A 24,292-nucleotide genomic window follows, 5' to 3' on the forward strand; every position below is an offset into this window, starting at 1 on the left:
GAAATATTGCAATGTGTAATTTTACTTGTATTAAGTACATATAAATACTACGGACCACGTCGAAATAAAACCTGCAAATTGATATTTTTGTCCATCTGGCATTTGAAATAGGACCGAATTGACGAATCATTACGAATGCTGAAATTCCCCGTGACGTATCTCTAGTGTAGGTAACTAGATCTACGTCTCCATAGGCCGTACTACGCGTTAGAAATGGCGAGAATTCCTCGGCAGTCGTTAGACGTAAAATAGCCAGTCTGTAACGTCCACGGTAATCTCTTTGGGTGCGCTCTGTTATCTCATGGAGAAGTAATTCATAATTGCAAGCAGATAAACCTCGTTTAAAGTAAAGGTAAGCGACCCTTTTTAGATTTTAGGCCAACGATTGACTGTCGCCATGGAAACTCACCCCCACTGTTTCTAAGTGACGAGTACGTGTTTGCGGCGGCCCGTTGAATGAGCGCGGATCGAGGAATTCGCAAGTCCCGCTTTCACTTTCGCTGCTGCTGTGTGTTGCCTCTCTATCTAGCTGCGCCTCCCCTCCAATCGCCATAACGGCTCCTCATCTCGAGGGGTTGTTGTGTCGAATGTCGATCGGTGACATCACCTTTGGTTCCGCGAAATACCCTATCAGTCACGTCAAGGGTGGAATTTTCACATTGTGCACATGCAGGTGACCCCGTAGAGGTGCAAGGCTGACTAATAAGCGTTTATTTTCTTGAGTAATGTCTTTGGTGAACGCCCCAGCGTTCAAAGTTCTGACCTCTTTTTCGGGACTGTAGTGCTACATGTTGCCTTGTGGCATTGAATGTGTGGCAGCATAAACCATCTGTTCTTTCAAATGGAAAGGAAATTCAGTAGAGTAAGATGCATGGTAACTGAAGTGTTTGAACACGTCGCGTTAATGTGGGAAACCAAGAAATGCAGTTGTTAAATGGATAGTATGCCGATGGATTTGTGGTCATAATGGTTTGAACCGAAGGTTCGTCAAGGAAGTCAAATAATTCCTTCTGTAGTAATTCCAATTAGTCTTGGAGCCTCTGGAGACTCGAAAGCTACGTCTTACATTTATGTTGCCATGAAGAACGAATACATTTTTTAGCTGCACAGAGAACGTCATCATGCAACCTCATTCTGTTTTTAAATCCGACAGAAACGATAAATTAAGAAGGATATTTTACCGAACGGACAGTCATTGCAATTCGTTCACCCCCTGAATAAACGCTAAGTGGGACTCCGTAGGCAAGTTACTCGCATCTCTTGTAGGTACTTATTTTTTATTTGTGAAGGGCTGGCGCCTTATATGTGTACGTTACCGCTTTTTTTTTCTTAAGTCCTTACGTGTTCACTGTTTTGCCATCGGTGCAAAGTGAAAAGTCAGCCGGGGAAAGTCAGGGGAAATTGAAAATTGAGAATTGGTTTGAACACTTATCATTCCCTTCGCTAAATTTCCGCCAATGCTTCGTTTGTCGTCGCAGGTCCACGCGCCCATTGCGGTTGAGAAACCCGTTTCATGTGGTACTGCCTTGCCGGGAGTAATGTGGGCCATAGCACGGAGAAGACCTGCCTGGATGCTCTTTGCGATTGCTGCCGGATGTGGCACAGGGGTGGAGCCCTTGGCCCTTAAACTCGCGACCTCCCCGCAACAATAGCGGGCGGCCGGAAGTGGCCTCCCACCTCGCCACCTCGAACGTTACGCGATGTATGCAGATCAATCGAGGTTCACATGAGCTTCACATCTTAAGGAGTTTTCGATGAGGAACGTAGTAAATGCCATTTTCAGGAGTATTTTAAATATAAGTACTCGTTTAGATAGTGACACCCCGTAGTGAATTCAGTTTAAAAGTTCTTATGTTCCATGTCGTATTATTTTTTGTAAATTTGATGATTAATTTGTGGCTGAATTTGGTAATCGTTAATTGGATAATGATGGCGCTGGCCAAATTTCACGGGAACGGATTGAAGCGAATTGATTAAAAAATATCTCCAGTGCTAATACGGATCTTCCTGTGTGTGTGGTTTTGCTCTTTAGCGTCGGGGGATTTCATCTATGCAAGCGAAACATTTATATTTACAGTACATGCCAAATTTTATTCAAATATTAATGTCGTGTCGTGGCGCTGTGAGAGATAGCCCTCAATTTGTGCAGGTTTGTCTCTCATCGCTTATTCTCATGAGAATGTGCTCCAGAATTTTTCAACCGATCAACTGTCCTCAAGCCCGTTGGGTCGCAATCGCCCTTCAGTATTTGTCCTAAAAAACGTAACCGCAGTGGTAGTGTGGTGGCATAATCGAAGCACGATGGACTGAAGGGTTCACCTCAAACGGGAAAACGAGGAAAATAGGGGAATGACGGGGAAACTCTCAGGGGGAAAAATGGGATATCGGAATCTTTCTCCTCCTTTGCCACATCATAGTACTGAATGTCTTTTTAGTGCATATTCGGCAGCCGTGTTAATTGATAATCATCAATATCTTTGGGTAAAATGCCTTTAAAATGATGCACATCAGTGAGTTTATTATGTGAAAAAATTATTTGAGGAAGTGTACGCAATTATGTTGCATTATGGATTGTGTAAAATCGCTCTTAAGTGGTTGTACCGTATCCAAGGGGCGAGGCCAGCATTGAAACCCCTAACATCAAAATAATGGATATTATTATGGAGAATGGAAAACGTTTGTATAGGAAATAAGTAGTGCTTATTAAAATCCTTATATCCTTCATCTTGAGTGTTACATTTTTATGGAAAGACATGTGCAATTGAAATGAGCATTGCGTAGAAACAGGCTATCGTGATCATTCTTTCATGTCCATCACATGGTCTGGGGTTTAGCTCTTTAAATCTCGAATTCAAGCGCAGAAGCCGAAAGTCGCCCTTTCTCTTATTTACACTTGAGGTTTCTCCTGTCCGTTCTTCCCTTTCCTCTATAAATGTTTGCAAAAAATACCGAATGTGTGATAGCGATCATTTTTTACTCGTGTTGCGGCGGTGGTACATTCGTTCTCCATTGTCCCTGGGCTCGCCGTAGGCATGCTTGAGGTTTCCAGACGTGGCATAGGTTTCCTTTCGCACAGGAGACTCGTGCGACCCCAAGTGGTCTTCCGCTCCGATTTAAATTCAATTGGCCGGCTTAGCTCCTCCCGATTGTTTCTTTGCAGTGGGTGCCGACTCGCCGATATCGTGGCGATATGCCTACATTCCAATGGAACTAGGAGACGTTACGTTTGTTTTTCACTTATTAGTATGCGCTCACACAGAGGTGTCCATCTCCATGTCTGTTATCTCTTCATGAGGCTCCTTAAACTACCACTGGTGTGTTATTTGTTTCCCGTGGCGTTTATTCAGTTGTAATAGGGAGTAGAGTAAATGCCTTGAGAACTCGATGTAGGTTAGTGAAGCCTTACTTCCACTGCACTCTGGATGCTATTATTTTTATTTCGGAATTGTGTAAGTCATCAGTAATTATTTTTTAGCCTTAGCAAATTCATTCAATTAAATCATTAAACGAATTAACCCCCGTTTAATTGCAAAACTCGCCATAGGTGTTTCAGGTTGTAATGGCAGGCTATGTTTGGAAATGCTAAGATTGACAATCAGCCTAAATAGTGTTTTCATGAAATATTAGATCTAAAACATCGATTTCTGTATTGAAATGAAATTACGCATACTTAGGTGTGTAGTCGGTAAATATTGCCTATGCATGGCCCAAAAAATCCCAACTTCTATACGTATCCGACTGGCTACAATACCTAAGTGCAATTACATAGGAAACTTGATCATGTTTCCTTTGAATCTTTTTTAGCGCCTATCGATGAAGAATGAAATATTGGAAATTAACGTATTTAATCGCCTCAATCTATAGAATTCCTCCAAGTGTGGATAAATACAATTAGTTGGCTTTGGAAGTACGGTATGTGATGTGTGTTATCGTTCTAAGTTCTATTTCCACGCAGAAATTACGTCTACCTCAACTATGCAAATAAAACTTAAATTGAAAATATTTTTTAGCGTGCTCGATGGGATAAGAATTAAAATGTTTTAAATTGCTCCCAAATATTTCTGATTTGAAAACTGTTATTTTTCTTCGGTATGAAAGTTGTTTAGTTCTCATTTTTTTAATCTCATGTCTCGTTTTATTATTTTACTTTATGATATCAATAATAATATAGGTTCTGCATTAACAACATATGCTGCTACGATTATGTTATGGATAGGCGGATGAAGTGGGGTGAATATACATTACGCCCCCCCGCCCCAAGGTCTTACTTTATTGGTGGCATAATAACTCAGCCGTTCTGCGTGTTGCGCAAGTTTTACGGCGTCAACGGAATGAATTTTATTGTGGAGTTATTGCGATCGTACCCAGTGATGCCCTTAGAGGAAGATATTCCCCCTACACTTCACGGACGCTGGGCCGAGTTCATTGAGCAGGGGCCCGCAACCACGTTGTGTGCCGCTCCACTTTTCGGTTTGCCTCAGTGACGGTGCTGGACGTCACCGGGAATGTGGTCCATTGTGGCTCCTCGCACAATTTGAGTCCGGGCGCTGTTCTCGTGCAGCCTTCGGAATTAATTGTGCCACAGTAATTGTGTTTGGCTCGATTAGCCCACATTGCCATATGTGAGGTATTGCTTGTTCCAAACACAACACAATTCGTCAAAAGTTATCTTCGACGTTGGCTAGTTAATTTTAAGCTCTTGAGTAGAGCATGTGGAGAATGTGGGACATTATTTTGTTTTGAATTGGGGCGGGGTATTTAATTCGGTTGATTTTTACACTGCTGCTATCAATGTTGTGGCTTCTGTTGGTACCTAAATTGGAAAATGTATCTAATTCCATGTTCATTTTTATTCTCTTCATATTTTGGGCGAATTCGCTTTAAACTCGACCCATGCCCAACGCGTTTGTGGTGGTTCACAGGTTAATATATGTGCACAGGTGTCAGGTGTAGCACTGGATTACAGCCGTCAACTACGAATGATTTATCTGTCATCCATGCAACCGCAGTCAGTGGTGAATCTATGGGGGGGGGGGGGGGCTAAGGGAGTGATAGCCCTCCCCTTGGGTATCCAATTTACACTAGATAGAATGATAATTTTTTCCGACCCCCACTACTGCTGGAAATTTAACCCCCACTTACCCCTCCCCCCTTGGGTATCCAATTTACACTAGATAGAATGATAATTTTTTCCGACCCCCACTACTGCTGGAAATGTAACCCCCACTTACCCCTCCCCCCTTGTCACTTTCGTGGATCCGTCACTGGCCATAGTCTTGTAGTATTAATGCCTTAACCCCCTTGTCACTATCCTGGATCCGCCACTGACCATAGTCTTGTAGTATTCGTGCCTTAAGTTTTTCGTATAGTTTTCCGTATTTTGCGCAATTTACGAATGGCGAATTAAATGTCCGTACGACATGGCTGGAAATCTCAAAGTATGTAGAATTTGCAATTTATTCACCTTCTCTATGTCTGACGAGTAATTACTTTTCGCAGTAAATTTCCCCTCACATAGCCAATCAATGAATCTTTAATGCGCTGAATGGTGCGGGCTAAACGGGACCATTTTTTCCGAGAGATTCTGAGTGCGCGTTCGGCGGTTGCTGCGCGCAGCCTCACGTTTCGAACTGCACCGCCCTTTCCTCCCAAGAGCAACGGATTCTCATCCCCCTCCTCTTTCTCCGCTCTCCCCGCCTCATCCGGGAATGGACTGGTATGCCGGTTTGCGGCGCCGCCCTAGCGGCTAAGTTCGTTACTGTCCCTCCTCTCGCCGATTTCCCAGGATTCCGTGCACTCTCCGTTGCCCTCGACCACGTTTTTACGGCTTATGTGTGTGCTATAATTCGTGTCGTGCTCGTTTGTTGTTATTTATTGGTGATGTGCGCCTGTTTGTGATGGTATTGGCTGCAATTCGGCCTGTGGGGGGTCCGATGCTCGAGTCGGGGAGGTGAGGGTAGCCGGAGGGTTTTCCGCCTTGCCTCACATGCGTTGGCGGAAACCCACGTTTTGTGGCCCGGGGAATAAGTTTCGCACTGACTTTTTCATGTGAAGTTATCATCCGAAGGATACTGAAAATATCTTGAGTCTAAAATATTCCATCAGCAGAATTACTCGTAAATCGCCTCACAAGGAAACTTCATTGTGGGACTTCTCCATCCGACCCATCTCTTATGGTGCCTCTCTGTGTATCGTCTTCATTGAATCCTCGTTGGCGTGGTGCCTGTGGCGTTACCTTTTGATGTGCATTCATTTGTGCGGCACCTTCTACTCGTGATCGCCTGCTGTGCCCCTCTGTTACAAGTGGTGTCATCATGGAGCCGGCATCGTCGGGCGGAGGTCGCCGCGGTTCACGAGGGTCAAGGGAGCGATCGGGTGAGACAGCAGCGATTAGTGTCGCGATTGTGGGTGGTCCCGTGGATCAGATTAAGAAATGACCCCTTTATTCCCCTCTTGCGGTAGGATAATATGACCTTAACCGTTCGTGTGTTCAAAAGTGTGAGCTCACGTTGAACTGTTTGCCAGCTCATAAACGTAAACCAAGGGTTACCAATTCGGGTCCTAAAATTCTGCGGTAGCATAATTGAAATGGGGTCAATCTGGTTTACTGACCCCCTGTGGTGAGCCCGTCTTAAATCGACGTGGCGGAAGGTAGGATAAAGCTAGATAATTACTGAAGTGGGTTTTGTATGCTCCACCGTGCACGGATTCACTCAGGTGTATGGCTTTTTGTGCGTTTCGTTCAAATTTATAACTCAGCCAATCAGCGCCTGGCCACCCGTTTATAGGCAATTGAAGGCTATGATATGAGGATGTTCCGCCCGCGTCCTACGTCCGCCTCTGCCGTTACGTAAGGCGCCACCTCGCCCCAGCAGCGCGAGCCTTATCACGTTTGTTCTCCCTCCTAGCACGTATTTTTAGTGGAAAATCGGTTCGACCACATTCTCTCTTGTATTATGAAGGCAATATCCTGGTCACCGCTTCTATTTAGTCTCTCGGTTCGGGCCGTGAACGACATTGGAGGGGCGTGGGCATTCGGGAAGTCTTGTCCATTGCATCTCCATTTCCCCCCATAGGCTTTCCTTTCCTCCATCTTCCCCTTTACATCTCCTTGGTATTCTATATATAGGCGCGGCCGAGACATGTTCTATTTTGAACTTGCTAGGTGTGGTGGTGGAAATGGTGTGGCTGTGGCGATAGGGGATTAGTTAAGGGTGGTGGGTGATTTGGAACTGCGCCCCTCCCCGCCCTCCTGCCTGCCTTCCCGTCGTGCTCTGCGTGAGGCGCGCGGTCTCCTTCCCTCTCTTGCGAAGGCCGTCCGTCGGTCGTCGAAAGCGCATCGTGGGAGGGGGCTCGCGAAAAAAGGCTCGATCCTAATTGGCGGCGGGCCTCCAGTCAGTCAGTGAGTCGGTGGGTCGGCCACTACAGCCGATGCCTGCACGCTGCGGTCGTGGCCGCCTCGTGGTGCTCCGTGATGTGTGGCTGTTTCCTGCTGCCTTTCTTCTATTCTTCTCCTTCCCTGCGTCGTGAATAGTTCGCCAAGTATATTTGCCGTCTGCGGGTGGCAGTCTCGTCTGAGTTTTTGGATCGAACGGTCGTCACTACTCCCACGTTCCAAGATGAATCCAAGGAAGAAAGGCAAGTTTGGAATTTCGCACGCCGGTGGATGGGGTGAATTGGATCGTGCCTCTCGCCTAGCCCGCTGCACTGCTCGCGGTTGCCTTTTTTGGGCGTGCATATCATTTTCCTCATTTCGTGTCGCGTGTGTTGTGGATTCCCAGGCGGGAGATCGCGTGCGCGACCCTCGTCGACGTCACAGACGTCGTTCACGGCTCGGGAGGGGGTGGCTGGGAATTGTGCAAGGGTGTGACTAATCGTGCGCCATGAGCACCATTTGGTGCACGTCTCAGCCTCCTTGTGTTCGCTGATGACGTGTCTACAAAACGGTTCAGGGATGTCGAGTGTTGTGCGATTCCTGCTCCGATTGTATAATAATTGCTTGTATACTTCATAGGTGTCTTACCAACCCCTACTGGTACTCGTAAATCGATGGAATATCGCGATGAATCGACGTCGATATGTTGAGCTAATTCTCCTTCTCTTGCACGGCACTGAGAACCCATGGGTGTTAATGAATCTATCTATCTCTAAAACGTCGAATATCCATGCTTATGAATCCCGTTAACTGTGTACTCCTCGTTCGGTTTGCCTACCTTTTTTTAGTTACGCAATTATATGCGCGGAGATACTCTTTCAACATCGCTGCGTCATGCGCCGTGGTTAAAACTTGTGTCGTTAAATCCTCGACATACTTTAAATTATTTGCATCCATTGACGCCGTCATCGTTATTGATACCTCGCGCAGTAGACTTGATTACGCTGGTGACGAATTTGCATGATGCATCAAAATGTACATCACTATTTGCGGGTAATTGTGGTGATGCACTTTTCAAAATTGATTTTTTCGTCGATATTTTCAAATTAGATGAAACCATCTTATCTTGAATGGGTGCTATTGGTCAGACTTATTTGGTTTTGAGTTCTTAATCTTGCAGAAGGTTGGAGAAAGTTGTAATGTAGGTGGAGAAAAGAAAGGAAAAGTCAGGTTGACGCAGAGTGCCTAGGGATTGGATAGTAGTTCATATGAGATCTATATGCTTATGAGTGCATGGTTTGTGGAGTCCAAATGAATGAGTAGTAGTGTAATTCACTTCTGTGAGATGTCTCGACTAGTAAATCGAGAATAGGGGATGGTAGCGGGGTGATTAGGTAATTCACTGGGTGTCAGTGTTAGGATATGTTGCGAGTCTCGTTTTTAAGGCGTTTATTATAGCCATGGTCATTACTACTCTGAGATAGGTGATGGGAGAAACAGATTTTTATTGCACGGAAAATAACTTAATTAAAATGGAAAGTTATATAACGAATAAATTCGCCTTAAAAACCTTAGTTTTATGCCAATTTTTAAAAATTATATCACTTATGGTTGACAACTGTGGCTTATTGGGATGTTTTAATGCTGATGTCATTCAGTTAAAAGCAATACTAAAATGTGACCTGTGGTGCATTTTGTATAGCTATCCATTATATGAAGGCAATTTGAGGAAAAGGTTTTCATTATCACTTAAGTGATACGTCCACAAAAACTTAGTGAGTGAATAATATTGAAATACGTGAAAATTGAGTCTTTGTGACCTCTATATATGTGGTACCTTGTTCACAGTAATTTCATTTACATAATTTGTATCTGAATAATGTATTTATTTTCTCTTGGCCGAAAGTGATCGTTGTAGATGATTGTAAAGGATCAGTCCAATGTCACCTCCAAAAAATCTGCAAGCTTCTATTCTTCCTAGAATGGGTTCACAAAGAACGTAAAATGTTACTTCAGTTGCATTGATATGGGAGCTAATATTGCTGTGTGCCAATTATAGAGCATTCTGTTAAACAGCATGCAGTTGCTCTATTGTGACTTAGTGAAGTTCTAGTAATTTTTTACTTCACTTGTTGCGTAGTCTTTCATGGGATGTTCAAGGTAATTGCTGGATATTCTTGGCTTTGAGACTGAAGACATACCTGTGAGGTGGGTAGGAGAAGTAGCTGTTAACGTGTGGGCCCTTAATTCTCACTTAGATTGCATTTTTCACATTAAATTTTTCCTTGAAGTCTTGTGCGTGGTGCCTGGTGTGAGGTCGTCTTGTACACAATGATGCTTTATGATTGATGCTGCAATTTTGAATGCCATGTCACAATATTTTTCAATCTATGGTACATTATATTACAACCTTTTGATAAATCCATGGTTTTATCTCTCTTTGTGGCAGTATTTTTTTACCCTTGCAGATGGAAGTTTAACTTGGTGAATTCTCTTTTAAAATTACTCTCTTTTGTTAATTTCAGGTAAAGCAACCCAAAAAAGCAAGCAGAAGAAAGTTCAGAAGAACAGAGACCTCAATAGGAAGGGGGCAGAAAAAGAAGGAACGGACATGGATGCCTTCTCGGATGCTCGGCAGCAACAAGGGGTGTCAGCAGAAGCAACAGCTGCTGCCCCAAGTGCAAACAGTGATGCTCCACTTGTTAGTCAAAGGATAGAAGGGCCAATGGCGCCCGCAGATCCTCCGCAAGCGGCGAGCGAGAAAGTTGTGAATGAGGTGAAGTCAAGAACGGTATCTCCCCCAGGAAGGGCTAGCCCTAGTGATTCCCCAGTGGTAACCAAGGCAGAAAAGGCTATTGGAGCGACCCCCCTCAAAGGTGCTGTAAATAATGTGGATAGTGCCGTCTTGCCAACGTTAGTTAATTCAACTTCTTCATCTTTATCATCGTCCACCTCTTCGTTAAAGAGTGAACCTCAGTCAACTAGAGTTCCGTCCTCCAAACCTGGTGCAGAGATCAAGGTGAGATATGATTTTCAATTGGTGTAGTGTATTCATGTGGCACTAATGGTGGAAGTTATTTTTAGCTATTTTGTCATTCATAATTGATAGCTTACAATATGTTACTCTTGGGTTACTGCGGTGTATTTTTTACAATGAGATAACAGTCTTAGTAAATAGCACTTTTTGCATGTTTCTTCTCCTTAATCAATAGTGCTTCATTCAGGAATGCATAGTAAGTTGGTGCGGGATGTGAATTGCTTTCATCTGTGAATTGTCATGTTTTCTGTTGAATGCTCAGTCTGAAATTGGTCAGGTGTAGTTTTGTTTCCCCTGTATTTATGGTTGAGCTTTCCATAAGGGCACAAAATAGGTGACTCTTGTCAGATGCTGAACTAAAGCTACCTTTAGCTGAGTACATGCCCACCTTTGATTCTTTAATATTTGTGAACTATGGATAATGATGATAGTTATTCTAGTCTTGGGAAGTATTTGCTCATTACGTTAGTGTGGAGTAGGTTCTTGTATTTGCCCTGGGAAGGATTGAAGTATGCTTATAGAACTTTGATGGTTTCAAGTGCATAATGTAGTACCAGATAACATTGATGCCTTCACAGATATGAAAATTAAATCATTATGAAATATGGGCTATACGAATGATAGCTAGTGATAAATTAATTAGTAGATATTTGAATTTTAAAGAAATGACAATGAAATGAAGGAAAAGTTGATTTTAGGAGTTGGAGGAGCCGGATTTGTGTTGTTTCCTTTTATCTCCGGCACTAGGGCTGCGGTTGTAAGTGCAACAAGTCAAAAAAAAGTTTTGGAAAAGAACCATTGAAATCTGGATAGGGTGAGCCAGGGAGGGGTAGGTCTATTCTGCTATAGCTGGGGGTCGGTAACAATATTTTCATTGAGTGGTAACTTATGGCATCTGTCACGAGAAGCTCCTGAAAGGGCATCTTATGGGGAAATTTTGCTTTTACTTATCCTTGTTAAAGAATTGATTTTTAGGGGTAAAGAAAAAAATTTCCCAGTTATGCTCTTCCTGAAATCTGTGTATTGCTGACATTTCAATTGATAAAGCAATGTGGTACATGGTAAAAAATGGATAACATCTGACTCCGCATATGCTGGAAAAGAATTTGTAAATGAAAAAGTTATATGCAAATCACCCTCTGTAGTAATGTTAGGATACTCTAGATTTTGTATTTGCTTAGGTTTTAGGTTCTGTATTGTTTTGACTGACTTGGAATATGAGGATGACAACACTTACGTCAACAGTTTCTGTAAAATTCTTAATCAAAACACTTGCTTTTCTCAAGAAGTCCTAATCATTTCATGTGTGCTTGTAGCATAGAGCTTCATGGGCAAGATGGGATAGTATCTATCAGGCTTTATAGTTGGCTGCTGCCTTAATATTTTGTTAATGCTCTGTTCCTGAATTTAGTTATAACTTGCTGTTATGGATTTTGGGAACAACTCAATGTAGGAGTTAAGGTTCTAACATTTTATAGTCTTTTGACTCGTTACCTAGGGTATTAATTTTTTTGTGTTCAGATGTTTCCATTGTAGGATTTACACCTCTTTAGTTATTAATTCATATACATTTGAGTCTCAGGCATTGTTGTTCATGTGGGAATGGACTAACTCCCTGTGGGGATACATGAAAAATAGATGTCTTGTTTTGTGGTGGATTTATCAAGTGTCTTTGTAGTTCTATTCAATAGGTCTTTAATTCCTTGTTTTCTTCACTGTCATTGAGTCGAATGCAAGATTTTAGCGAATGTGTAATTCTTTACCTATCGTGGAAAGAAATTGTTCCCATAAATAATGATGTAGAACAAAGTGAAGAGCACTATCAAGGATATTTTCATGGGATCCTGCCTAGGTTCATCTCACACGGTTTTACTCCCTTTTATTTCATCAATGGTGTTAACAAATGAAAAGAATTGTTCCATAGACACCATAGCCAAGCCTGAATCTTGTACTGGAGCTTAACTAGCAGTTGATGTAAATATGATAATTTCAAACTTGCTGTGTGTTGATGAAATTCAAGTGAATTAAAATTTGAAAATTAGTGGAGTGGGAATCAAACCACTGCCTCCAGCATAAGAGATCTAACATTAGAGTGTGGTTTAACACTGATCATAGCTTCTTTGATTGCCTATCTCTCTTTCTTGCCATCCTTAAAAATGGTAGATTCTAATTCAAAACATAAATACCTATATAACCTACATAATAGTTTTGTTGAGGATTAAGAAACATAGAATGTGTGGTGGTGTTCTTGGTGACCTGAGAATCTTGGAGCCCCTGGTTTGATTCTTAGCCCTTAAGAATCAAGCTGAACTATTCAGTGTGTTGCAGAAAACCATTTGTAGAGTTTAAAACATAAATTTTTAAAATTTCCTGTAACAGAGCCATTTTGAACTAGAAATTTATTACCCAAATGTCATCCAGAATGTAACTCCATCATGATTGAATGGATTAATATTGTCATGTTAGTTGTCTGTAGCAGGTAAATTGATTTATTGATTTTGATTTTTGTGAAAGTGGGCCAGCAAGTGCATTGTTATTCCTTTGGGGAGGAATCAAAACTATTGTCAGTGGTGATTCCTTTTTTTCTATAATTTCATAATCAATGGGTGCATTTCTCTTTTAAAGCAATTTGGAAAATGTTTATGATCACTATTATTTTTTTTAGATTTCCTAAGTTGCTTTCTTAATTTCAAGTTGGTCAAATTTAGGAACTCCTTTGGACACGTACATATTTCATTTTTACTGTTGAAGGTACAGTGAGCCTTCAATAGATGTCAGGGTTGGTATTACAACCATCAAATTATAGGAATATTAAAAAAAAAGACAATACTCCTGAGTCATGACTGAATGGAGACAAGACTTCAGTTTTTTTCCTCATTTAATTTTTTTAAATACTCATTCCATTATCTCATTATACATTGAACTGTGGCTGCATGAAGGTCTATCTATCTATGTAAAGGGTGAAAAAAATCTGGTTCTACTTAATGCAGTTTCAAAAATCCAAATGAAAAGAATTGACCTAGTTGATTAGAACAGGGTTAATAGGCTCATTCACTCAGACTTAAAATTCTAATTCATTTTGTGAACTTGTAGAGAAAAGGGAAGTTTTTTAAATATGTTAAAATCTTCCCTATTCATGCATTTTCTCGTAAGTTTGGAATTAGAGAACTTGTAAGTTGCCGCCTACTTTTTGAGATTCATGGTGGTACTTTTTGAGAGTTCTTGATGCCATGTAGTATAATTTTCTCATTCATATAGAACCTTTCATTTAGGGTAATAATAATTCATACGAGTTCAAACAACGTGATTCACGGGGCCAATGTGCAAGGTGTTTGAGAATCGGTTACACGCTCGGGGCAACATCAATTTATCTGCAAAAAAGGTTAAGGCCTTACATGTTTTGTTGCAGTTTGCTTGAAAAAGTAAGCAACTTTGAAAAGTAGATGACAATGGGTTTCTTTATTTTTCAATTTCTATCACAGTAAACAATTATTCGGAAATGGTGAACGAGCCCATCAGCTGATGCCATGAATTGTCTGAATAAGCCTGTGACATGAGGATTATCATTTTAGGTGAATGTAGTATCCAACAGGACCTTAATATTTCTGAGTGTTTCACCTGATACGTCCTGTTTTACTAGTATTTCCTCTTAGGAACCAGAATAAAACTAAAGCTTAAGGTTTGCACTAGTTGCAGAGTAGAAAGAGGTTAGGATATGTATATCCTGTGGTTTTGACAATTTTTTTCGGTTTGGATCAATGAATCAATTGTGTTAGTGTTGATGTTTTTTAAATGTAATTTTTAAAAGATGATAAATATTTTTTATTCTCTATGAATTTTTCTTCGCAAAAATTTTCAAAATTATGTTAAGCTCCATTACATACACATAAAAGCCCATTTTTGTAATTCTGGTTTGGCACCATTACTATTTAGAGTGCAAAAGAGAACTACACAAATGAAAAATTTTAAATCTAGATTTCAATATAATTTTTGTTTTGTTAGATAAAATTTTGTTACCTTTACAGTTAATTTTAAGTGCGCGTTTGAGGTAGAAGTGCCAGAAATTTCAACTTCTCATTTAAATTTCTCTGTGGACATATAAATAACTTTTTAATTGAGGTATCTCTTCCATAAAATATCATAAAAAGACCATTCCTGAATTATGTCTTATGTAGAGTCAGCTTATGTCCACATCTTACATGAGAATACGTGACACATGTTCGTCAAATGTTTTGCATGGGTCAGATAATGGTGGAGTTGCGAATTATGTTGCATATTGCTCTCTTATTCCATACTAGAATGAGGAGGCACGAGGGTAAATCTTACCTTAAGCATCAGATAGGCCTCATGTAGGGCTTCGTAAAGCATAAATTCAGACAAAATTAATTTATAGTTTTCAGAGAATAAAGCAAATGGTTCTTTGTTGTGTGGTACTATCAGATTCTGCTATTCAAATTCCAAGGATAAAAGAAGGTGGTTCAACATGACTTAATACTTTCAATTAACTCTTGTCCCTGTATGGCTAATTATATACTAAATGATGATTTCTAGTGCAAAATCCTTGTTTAATTCTCTAATGTAAATGTAGTATCTTTTTTGTAATTTTAATTGTCTGATTTAGAATGGATTTCCTGAATAAACTAGGCCCCCTGGCTTGTAATTTGATGTACACTACAGAATGGTATATTGATAAATTTTATTGAGCCCTCTCATTGATCATATTATATTCCATTTCCAGTTCCCAATATTGAATAGCTGTTTTGTTATCAGTTGTTAAATATCCACCATTATTTCGAAGTAATCTTATATCTTTGAAACCATAAAACAACCTATACCTTTTTTGGGGTCTAACAGATAGCCTATCAATAATTCCTCAGCATTTATCTTTCCAGTACCTTGAATGGTAAATGATATCCATTGTAATGTAACTATCAGGTATGTAATTTGAATTGTTTAGATAAATAGGGAGTGGCACAAACTTTGAGAGTGAGACCTATAAAATTGAAGGGCATTCTTGTGGAAGTTCAAGGTCATTATATTGACAATGTTTACCACATGGCTAAGGTATATCCATGTTGCAGATTTTCCGTGCACGATTTTCACTCTCGCTCAAAATTTTCCGCGATCTTTATAAAAAAGTTAATCTGACCAAAAATCACCAGAATTATTGCATTTGAATGCTGGGATACACTGGGCTTATTATTTTCATTAGAATCCCCACTGTAATACAGAAGCGATCGCACGCTAGCTGCATTCACCTCGTGTTCCTGTATTCCAAGCCTCGCAGTCCGTGATTGCACTCCGTGATCATGGATACACGTCCTGCAGCAGTTGCAACCTGGGCAACTTGTGCGAGATGCGACTGCGTGGCGTGGTGCCTGAAAGTGTTGTTTGCAACGTCGCACAGTGGTTTCAAAAGCATTCATGCAAACCACTTTAATGTATCCGTGATCACGCAGCTACGGATGAGTGGTTTTCGAAACCAGTTCTTATATTGAGCCGTAATAATGCGAGTAAAACCTTGTTATCGCCGCTAAAAAGGTGGTGATCTGGCGAAGAAAGCTCTCAATGAGTCTAGGAAGCACTCTAAAATAACATAATAAGTGCATGAATAATAACACATTGTTTTATGTAAATTATGAACATTACAAGACATTTAAGTGAAGGTTTGTGTTGTCTGTGTTTTCCGATTATTCGTGCCGTGTCTCCCCATCATTACCCCGGATAATCGGTAGTGTGCTGTATGAAAATACAACTTTTTATGCAGAAGAGCATAACCAGTTAAGAAGACTTTTCGACAGAATTTATATATATTTCTCTGGTGGTAAAACTATTTAGATAAATGTTAGGTACCAAGAGGAAGTTAGTCAGTTTAGAAGGTTTAACATTGAGATGAAATTATGAGATAGTTTATAATTCAATAATCTGCTACCGCATGAATGATCTGCATACATTTTTAACTTTGATTATGGACATTTTTGTGAACTTGCTGATAATTTGCTGATAATTTCTCTACCAGGAAATATAAATTTTTGAATTTGAATTTACCTGATGTCAATATTTTAAAAGAAAACACAATTTAAACTGATTTTAGGATGCATACAAAACTAAAAAAATAGAGTAAAAATGCTTCATAAATTTTATCAAGATCTTTTGCTTAATTTGAGATTACATGAGAAGGGGACTATCAATGCTTTTACCAGCAAGACTGATATTTGTCGTTGATGGTGAAGGTGACATGCAATTGTACACCCATCCATATGAATCCTTAAGCTCAGTTCTGAAGTCCAATTAAAGCAATTCATTGACCTTGCTAACAGTTTCCTTATCCTTTATCTATTCCTAAAACTTCTTTAGTATTTTAATGAAGTGTGAATTATTTTATTTCAAGTTTGTCCTAAATAAGGAGAAATCAGCAAATGGATTGAGAAATAATGGTTGTACCAAAAGGATTGGTTCTATCAACAAGCTCTACATTCTTTTCTCCCCTTCCTTGCGGATAGTTTTTATTTCTAGCTGGAATTCATGTACATTTTGACTTCCTTAAACTTCCTCCTTGGCCATTAAGTTGAAAGGTGGAAGTGCTCATTAAATGAGAGTTACCAATTAGGTGACAGAGCTCTCTGGGCTGAGCTTTGATGGCCTTTGTTAACCTAGCAAGGAGAGTGTGATTTTAAAATTTGTGGTAGGGTAATGATTTTCCTAGTATGTACTTAAAGAGTATCTTTGTGGAAACTAGCTAGGCTTTATTATCTGTTCTATAAATGAATAAAAAAATATTTATTTTATCCTCAGAATTGGGAGGTGAAAACAGCCGCAGTAGATAAACTAGTGGCCAGTGAGGTGAATTCAGTGGGAAGCCCAGTAGAGCAAGCAAGTGAGCCAGAAAAAGAAGTGGCAGTGGAGAAACCTACAGAGGAGGACTCAGTGGCTGTGTCTGAGTTGAAACAAGATGATGCTGACCGATCGAATGAAGACTCCAAACTAGGGAGGGACATTTCTTCTACTGAGAAGTCCGATAGGCAAGATGACATTGTTGCTGCGAAAAACAGTGAAAATGCATTGGTGTCGTCCCTGCCCGCTGTAGATACGAATAAGAAGCAGGAAGAGGAAAGCCTTAGCAAGATGGTGAACTCAACCCCAGTGTCTGAACCAGCTCCTCCTTCACTACCTCCAGTCATCGAAACTACTGTGGTGGAGAACAAGCTGAAGTTGAAGGAAGGGTCCAAAGATGGTATGTCCAGTTTTTCTGTGGGGTTTACGTAGCTTTGAAAAATGTTTTGATTAATAATGAAAATAATTTGTCAATAGAAGGCAGGTTTTTGTGAATATGGAAAATGCTATTCCTTTAACTTTTATATGACTCTTAAATAAGTTTCAGAATTTAAAATCATATTTTTCTTTAAAGTCTTAGTTCATGATAATTTTATTTTACACCCAGCACACCCTGAAATTGCTCCATCTTATGATGTGTGATTTTTGCTAGGGTGATCTTATTCAATCCTACAGGAATATTTTCGAGGCCTATGTAATGTCCAAGAATGTTAGGCTTACATAAGTAAATCCAGAAATGAAGTTAGGCATAATTTAAAAAAAATAAATGCAGCCCACGTGGAGGAGTAGAATGATTGAAAATTATTACTTCCAAATTCGTGAATTGGTCTTAGCCTATAAGAATGGGCTATTCATTTTCTGCCTACTGTCAATGGCAGAATGATGCATTTAGCCTTCCTCAATTGTGCAGTTTCTCAGGCTTCATTTCAATTTATATTGCATTGAAGGCCTAGAGGATAATTCCATCTTTTCTAATGGCTGGTGAGTATTACATGTGAGAAGCACCCTAAAGTGAAGTTGCTTGGGTGGTGGTTAAATTACACAGTGTCTAGCGGTGACAAATTACAGTTTAAACAAGCTCAGAAGACATGTCGTTACCACTTCATGAGAGAATGGCAGATTGTATTCAGGGAAGGAACAATATTAATTACGTAATGCAAATAATGCATTCTTTTATAATTAAGATTCTCGACAGTAGACTCTCGTTAATGCGAACAATGTTATTACAAAGCAAATCATTGGTCCTGACGAAAAGGTCTATCCAATATTTAGCCAAAGAAACCTTATTACGAAATTATGAGCCTCAGATCCGGTCCCGGCGGTTACAAAATGAACTTTATTACGAAGTTCCATGAATAGTGCACAGCATTTACGTATATAAACACTACGCTACATTTTAATAATTGCGCTACGCTTAAGTTTTCCTGTTGTACTGTGCCCAAGAGCATCAATTACGGTTCTTTCTTCATTAAAAAAATACTTCAGTATGCATACAACATCATAAAATCTTCAGTCCTGTGGAATTATGATGACCCACTCATTAACGCTCGTAAATGGGACTTACAGTTAGTCCTCTTCTTGGGCACATTAAATTTACAAACTTTCAGAGGTATGAAAATTTGAAAAATTCAAGCTTCCCCAAAATTTCAAATTTGGCACCTTTTGAGTTAGCCTATGCGAAGCGGCATGGCGTACAGGAACTCGCTCTTTGGATTTAATCTGAACAAAGTATCATTTTATCGGGTGTGAAGTCAGGAACTGTTCAGTGTTTCGCCTGTACTTTCTTCCCGCGTACAGCAATTTTTTTTCGGCTTTGGCTACGTCGCACACCCTGCTAGATCAGTTCGTCACAGTCGTGAGTTAAGGCACAATTGTGATGCAGTGTTGCATTCTGCAGGATAACCACTCTCCTTGATGCATTGTGTAGGTTTATCAACTTACAAGCGAGGTCTCGGAATGCATCTTTGTATATGAAGGACTTAGGCGTAATTTAATCTAGTATATTATTCACTTGACTCTGAAGATTATAAGTACGGCAGATTGAAGAGACAAGAAATTGTGACAAAGTATGTTCTTTTCGACAATTCCTAAAAGAAACATTCATATGAACTTTGTTATTACGAACCTCCAGTTTTTTGGACCCGTGAACTTCGTAATAACGAGAGTACTGGAATCATTCTCGTAGTAATATGAGAATTGCAGTTCAAAGTGACTTTCTGGCAAAAAGGAGAATCGTGGATTTGGAGGGTATCAAGTTGGGTAAAAAGGTAATGAACTGAAGTTATGGCAGTGTGGTTGTATTAAGGGGGCTTTATTTGTGAAGAGATACTCTTCAGTTAGTAGCGGTGATGATGGCCAGTTTGTGTGGTCTATATATCTTGTGTAATTCTTGGCACCACGGAAATCTTCCTGGCTTTCACAGCTTAATCCTTACGATGATGCTTAACTAATGATGATGCATATTAGTTAGCCTATGATGAATTCCTCTTTACAGATATGCTGTGCTGAAAGTCTTTTGGAATTCCTCGTTTCTGAGGCTACTTCTAGTACTTGGCATCTTTTCAGTTTTTTGGGCTTTTTTGGTCTTCCAGTCATTTTATATAGCTGATGTTTTACTTACAGATCAGTGGAGTCCGCAGAACCCACAGGGTAAGAAGAAGTACGAGAGGGATTTCCTGTTAAAGATCAGAGATGATCCACAGTCAATGAAGAAGCCGGATAACCTTCCAGACATTGATATTGTGCTAAAGGATTCCACAAATAGAGTGAGTAGCTTTCTTTGGTTCTCTTACCATTTCACTCAAGGGTAAATCTATGCTCTAATTTCCTATTGTATTCCTAAGGATGATGTTGGTTTGTGTGTTATTTTTATCTGAAGTAGTGTCTTCTTCATTACTTATATTTTGCTTATAATTTGTGCCCTAAGTGGGAAATTAGAAGCACCTGCCCTGTCCCTTGGAGTGATATAACCTCTGCTTCATAAAGTCTAGTGGTTCGTCAATTTTCATGGCAGTGGATGGAGCTGCCCCAACAAGCAATAGGGAAGTTTGTGGCAATAGTTTCAATGAGAGGGATGAAAATAACAGTGAATTTCCTTACATCTGTGCATTAACACTTGTAAAACAGGTTGGGCTCCTGCCTTAAATGAATAACAATCTCACAGGATGAAGCCTCAAAATTCTTGAAGCCTCTACTTCTTTGAATCTCACCTCTGCCATAGGCATCCCTTAGGATTTTCAAAATCGTGGCCTAATCCTGGCCCTCATTTCACGGAGACATTTTTCAAGAATGGTGGGACATTTTGAGTGGGCGTTGTTCCCCACGGGAAATATCATAATAAAAAAAACAGTGAATAAAGAAGCAATAAGCTGGGTGGGAGAAGGTCAGATCTAAGTTAATAGTGCCTAATTTATGTCTGCTGCATTAGAACTACAGTGTAAGTAAAGAGATGTTCTTATGAAGCTGAAAGGAATGTCGGCCGCAGTGATAGAAGGGGGAGAGGGGAAATGCCAAGGTAAATATGGAAAAGGGGGCCCATCCTAGATTGTCCCTTTGTCAGTTAATTTAATGGCAGATAATCATTGCTGTTATGTAATTTTAATCAACTGCTTCATCCTCCATGGTTTGTTCAATGTCCAGATTGTTAGTTAGAAATTCTATCATGATTGTGCACAGTATGTACTGAAAGTACTGAAATACTGGCCAAAGAAAGAGAGGGGTATGGTTTGTAAAATAATCACATACCTGCCAGGAAACAAATGCATGCAACCCAATAAGACTTACTCCCTTTCACATACCCTCTAATTTAAAAACTATAGAAATTTGGGTCCCATCAACTAGATAAATGAGGTTGTACTGTGTGCTCTTGTTATGAAGTGCTCCTTCTAATGTAGCATTTTTTGGAATGAATGATGAGTGTTATAACTGTATGCTTTTTGGTGGAGGACATATCTATCTTAATAATGGGTGGAAAGCATTAGATTTTATAATTCCTGACAAATTTAAAGAAATTTAATGTATAATATACACGAGCTCAATTTTGTTCAATTGGTGAAACCTTTGGCTTGATTGAAAGCAGTGGCATTTTATAGCTGTTGAAAAGTATTTTTTTTTCTTAGTACGAATGGTTACAAATTAAATTTCTTGCAACTTTTTGTGCATAGTGGCTGTAAGTTAAAAAACTAACTTGCTTTTCCAGTGTTAATGGGCTGACTAGGGCCGTGCAAGTCTCTTGAGAGACTGCACTTTGTTTGTTCGGTGTATACTTGTGTAGAGGTTCTATGATTATTCAAAGTAGTGGACTGAATTGCCATGATTGTATTCACGTATGAGAAACTCTTAAATGTAATGGTTTCTGCTTGATTCATGAGTTTTATTAGTCAACCAAATCTAACCAAGTTATCATTCTTTTTTATTCCCCAGCAGCAGGCTCAGTTCATGCTCAGGCCTGTGGATGTGAAGAGTATTACAAATATAAGCCGCAGTTCTCCACAAGACTTTGCTCCTGGCTTTGTTAGGTCTGGTCATCCAAGCAAAGTAAGTAAAAGTTGCATATTTCAAGAAGTTAGTGGTATTTATTCCTTCACTTATATAATTAACATAGCTTTCAACTATCACTGTTGTATCAAAAATTGCAGGGAGACTGGGTGAAATGAAGTCAGGGAGTCCAGCAAAAATTGGTGCTTAGCCATTTTTAATTTGATGTATTCTGGGCCTTAAAAATAGCTCACTGGATAATTTCACTTTAGTTTCCATGTGATTATTTTTCCTTCGATATTTTTTATTTACTAGCAATTTAATAAAATTAAAGATTTAAATGTAGGTCTTATTTCATTCTACAAGATTATGCCTTCCTTTCCAGCAAATGGCTCTGAAGCGAAGCAGTCAGCAGGGCAAGAAAAAGATCATTCATGTGTCCTTATCGCTAAATGAGGACCCGAAGTTGCATGAGGCGGAGAATGCATGGAAGCCTCGTTACAAGATAAAGGAACCTACCAAAAAAGATGATGAGGTAGTGGATCCTGATGTAAGACAGCATTGTGCTTATTGAATTTGAACATGAAGCTGATGGTTGCCATTAATGGGCCATGTGATGTAGATCTTTTACTCTAGACTTCCTATTCTGTCATGTATCTATTTGCGATAATGCCTTGATTTAATCATTGAATTTTGATGCTCACTTGGAAGTTCATTTCAGCTTTTATTTAGTAGACACTATTGATATTTTTACAGTAATTGTTTTGTTTGTGTCATTGATATAATTTTGTTTCTTATAGGAGCTGTATTCTGCAATGAGAGGAATATTAAATAAGTTGACTCCTCAAAATTTTGATAAGCTTGTACTACAAGTATTGAAACTTCCAATAAACACGATGGAGAAATTAAAAGGAGTAATAGACTTAGTATTTGATAAGGTAAGCTATTGATTGAATTTTATCGAGTTTACTAAACTACCTGATTATTTATAGTTATGTATTTATTAGATCATGATACAATTTTCAATTGAGAATTAAACCTATGGTGTTACTATATTGTTTGCTGAAAGGCCCTTCAAGGCATTTTTTTAAGATGGTGGGTCTCATAATTGTGTTATGATAACTGTTTTGTGACTCCAAGAGCATGTAGCGCACAGCTGTTTAGGAATGTGATAAGAGCCTAAATTCAAGTTCTTCCCAGATAATTCTCTTTGTAATTTAGCTGTCTTAAAGAAGTTAGTGAGATGTGCACTAATTTTTGGTTCTCAGTTTGTGGTGAAGTTCTGCAGTAGACTCTTGGTACTATGAAGTAGTTTTCACACAATTTCTATGTTTTGGGGCCATTAAATTTATTATAATTAGAAATTTTGAATAATTTAAGACTTGTCAGTATGATAGGTGAACAGATAGTGTTTCAGTTTAAATCAATAAAAGCATTTCAATTAGTATATTTTTTTAAATAGTTCCTGAATATTTTTTTGCCTCTATTTTGGTGATAAAATACCACCAATGCTAAGCTGTGTTGAGTTTGTAAGCATGACTAATGATGTTTATACTTATGAGATAAATGCATATGTTTAAGCAGTTCGAAGTTTTTGCCAGCATAGAATTGATCAATTAAGGGGAGAATGTGGTGATAGTAGCCAATAATGTTGAACTATCTGTCTTTTTGCATTCTGATTCTTGCTACCTGAATATATTTTTATAAAAATTTCTCTGCATTTTGCATTTGGCCTCTATAAGAGCATCATAGGGGCATAGGATTCTGTCAGCTACTTTCTCTTCATTGCATGACCTTTCATTGTCCCCTTATTGTGGGCACCATGACTTATTTCTGTGGTGAAAACTTTGTTATAATGTTGTTTGTATTAGAGAGTATGCTGTGAGTACACTCAAGTTCTAACTTTTTGAGATTTGGGCTTTAAATATTTAGCTCTTGCTAGTATTACTTGAATAATTTTCATGTACAGTGGAACTTGGTTAGTACGTTCCTCTTTAGTACGTTTTCCTCCTTAGTACGGCGATTTCCCTCGGTCCCAGTACCATCCGAACAAAATACAGGTAAAAGAATTTGGTTAGTACGTTTGAAAAAAATGCGCTTTCCTGGTTAGTACGCTCAATTGCTTGCCGTGACGCAACCCGCAATTCGTTCTCTAGTGTCTTCTTAAGGGTCGCAAACGTCTGAATTCATGATTTAATTTATTATTATTAGCCATTAACATTCTTCCATTCATTCCACATATCTTTCTTCTACCGCAATTTATCCAAATGCATTTCTGAATTCTTGTGACGTGCTGAATAATAAAATGCGGCAATTTTTCGGGAATGTCTGACTATGAAAAACTACAGCTAATAAGAAGCCCCAATTTTCCCCACCCCGAGCTCCTCACCTTCTGTTGCCTTTGGAGCGCTTGGGAGTGCCCACTGCTGCGCACAAAGTTCGTGAGTGGGCAATTGTTGCTATTGCACGAGTTATCATGATGAAGAAATGAGTCTTAACGGTATTAGACAATTCCCACATTATCTAAAGCAGTACTGCTCCAGAAACTCGACGTCGTGCGTATTTACTTG

General features: G+C 39.4%; 1 protein-coding gene across 9 annotated transcripts in view; it reads left to right on the forward strand.

Moving 5' to 3' along the window:
* The window catches only part of LOC124163211 (eukaryotic translation initiation factor 4 gamma 1-like), a 183,082-nt gene that overhangs the window by 134,064 nt on the left and 24,726 nt on the right, over positions 1-24,292 (forward strand). For 7 of the 9 annotated variants that reach the window (XM_046539953.1, XM_046539954.1, XM_046539955.1 and 4 more), the window contains 6 exons: positions 9,901-10,394; positions 17,208-17,646; positions 19,869-20,011; positions 21,669-21,782; positions 22,108-22,272; positions 22,523-22,660. In XM_046539953.1, the coding sequence (XP_046395909.1) occupies positions 9,901-10,394; positions 17,208-17,646; positions 19,869-20,011; positions 21,669-21,782; positions 22,108-22,272; positions 22,523-22,660 (1,493 nt within the window). The remainder of the gene's footprint in view (positions 1-9,900; positions 10,395-17,207; positions 17,647-19,868; positions 20,012-21,668; positions 21,783-22,107; positions 22,273-22,522; positions 22,661-24,292) is intronic. The other 2 variants (XM_046539951.1, XM_046539950.1) reach the window with 2 other exon arrangements.

This window comes from Ischnura elegans, chromosome 8 (genome assembly GCF_921293095.1).
Source record: "Ischnura elegans chromosome 8, ioIscEleg1.1, whole genome shotgun sequence".
In the NCBI taxonomy this organism is placed as follows: domain Eukaryota; kingdom Metazoa; phylum Arthropoda; class Insecta; order Odonata; family Coenagrionidae; genus Ischnura; species Ischnura elegans.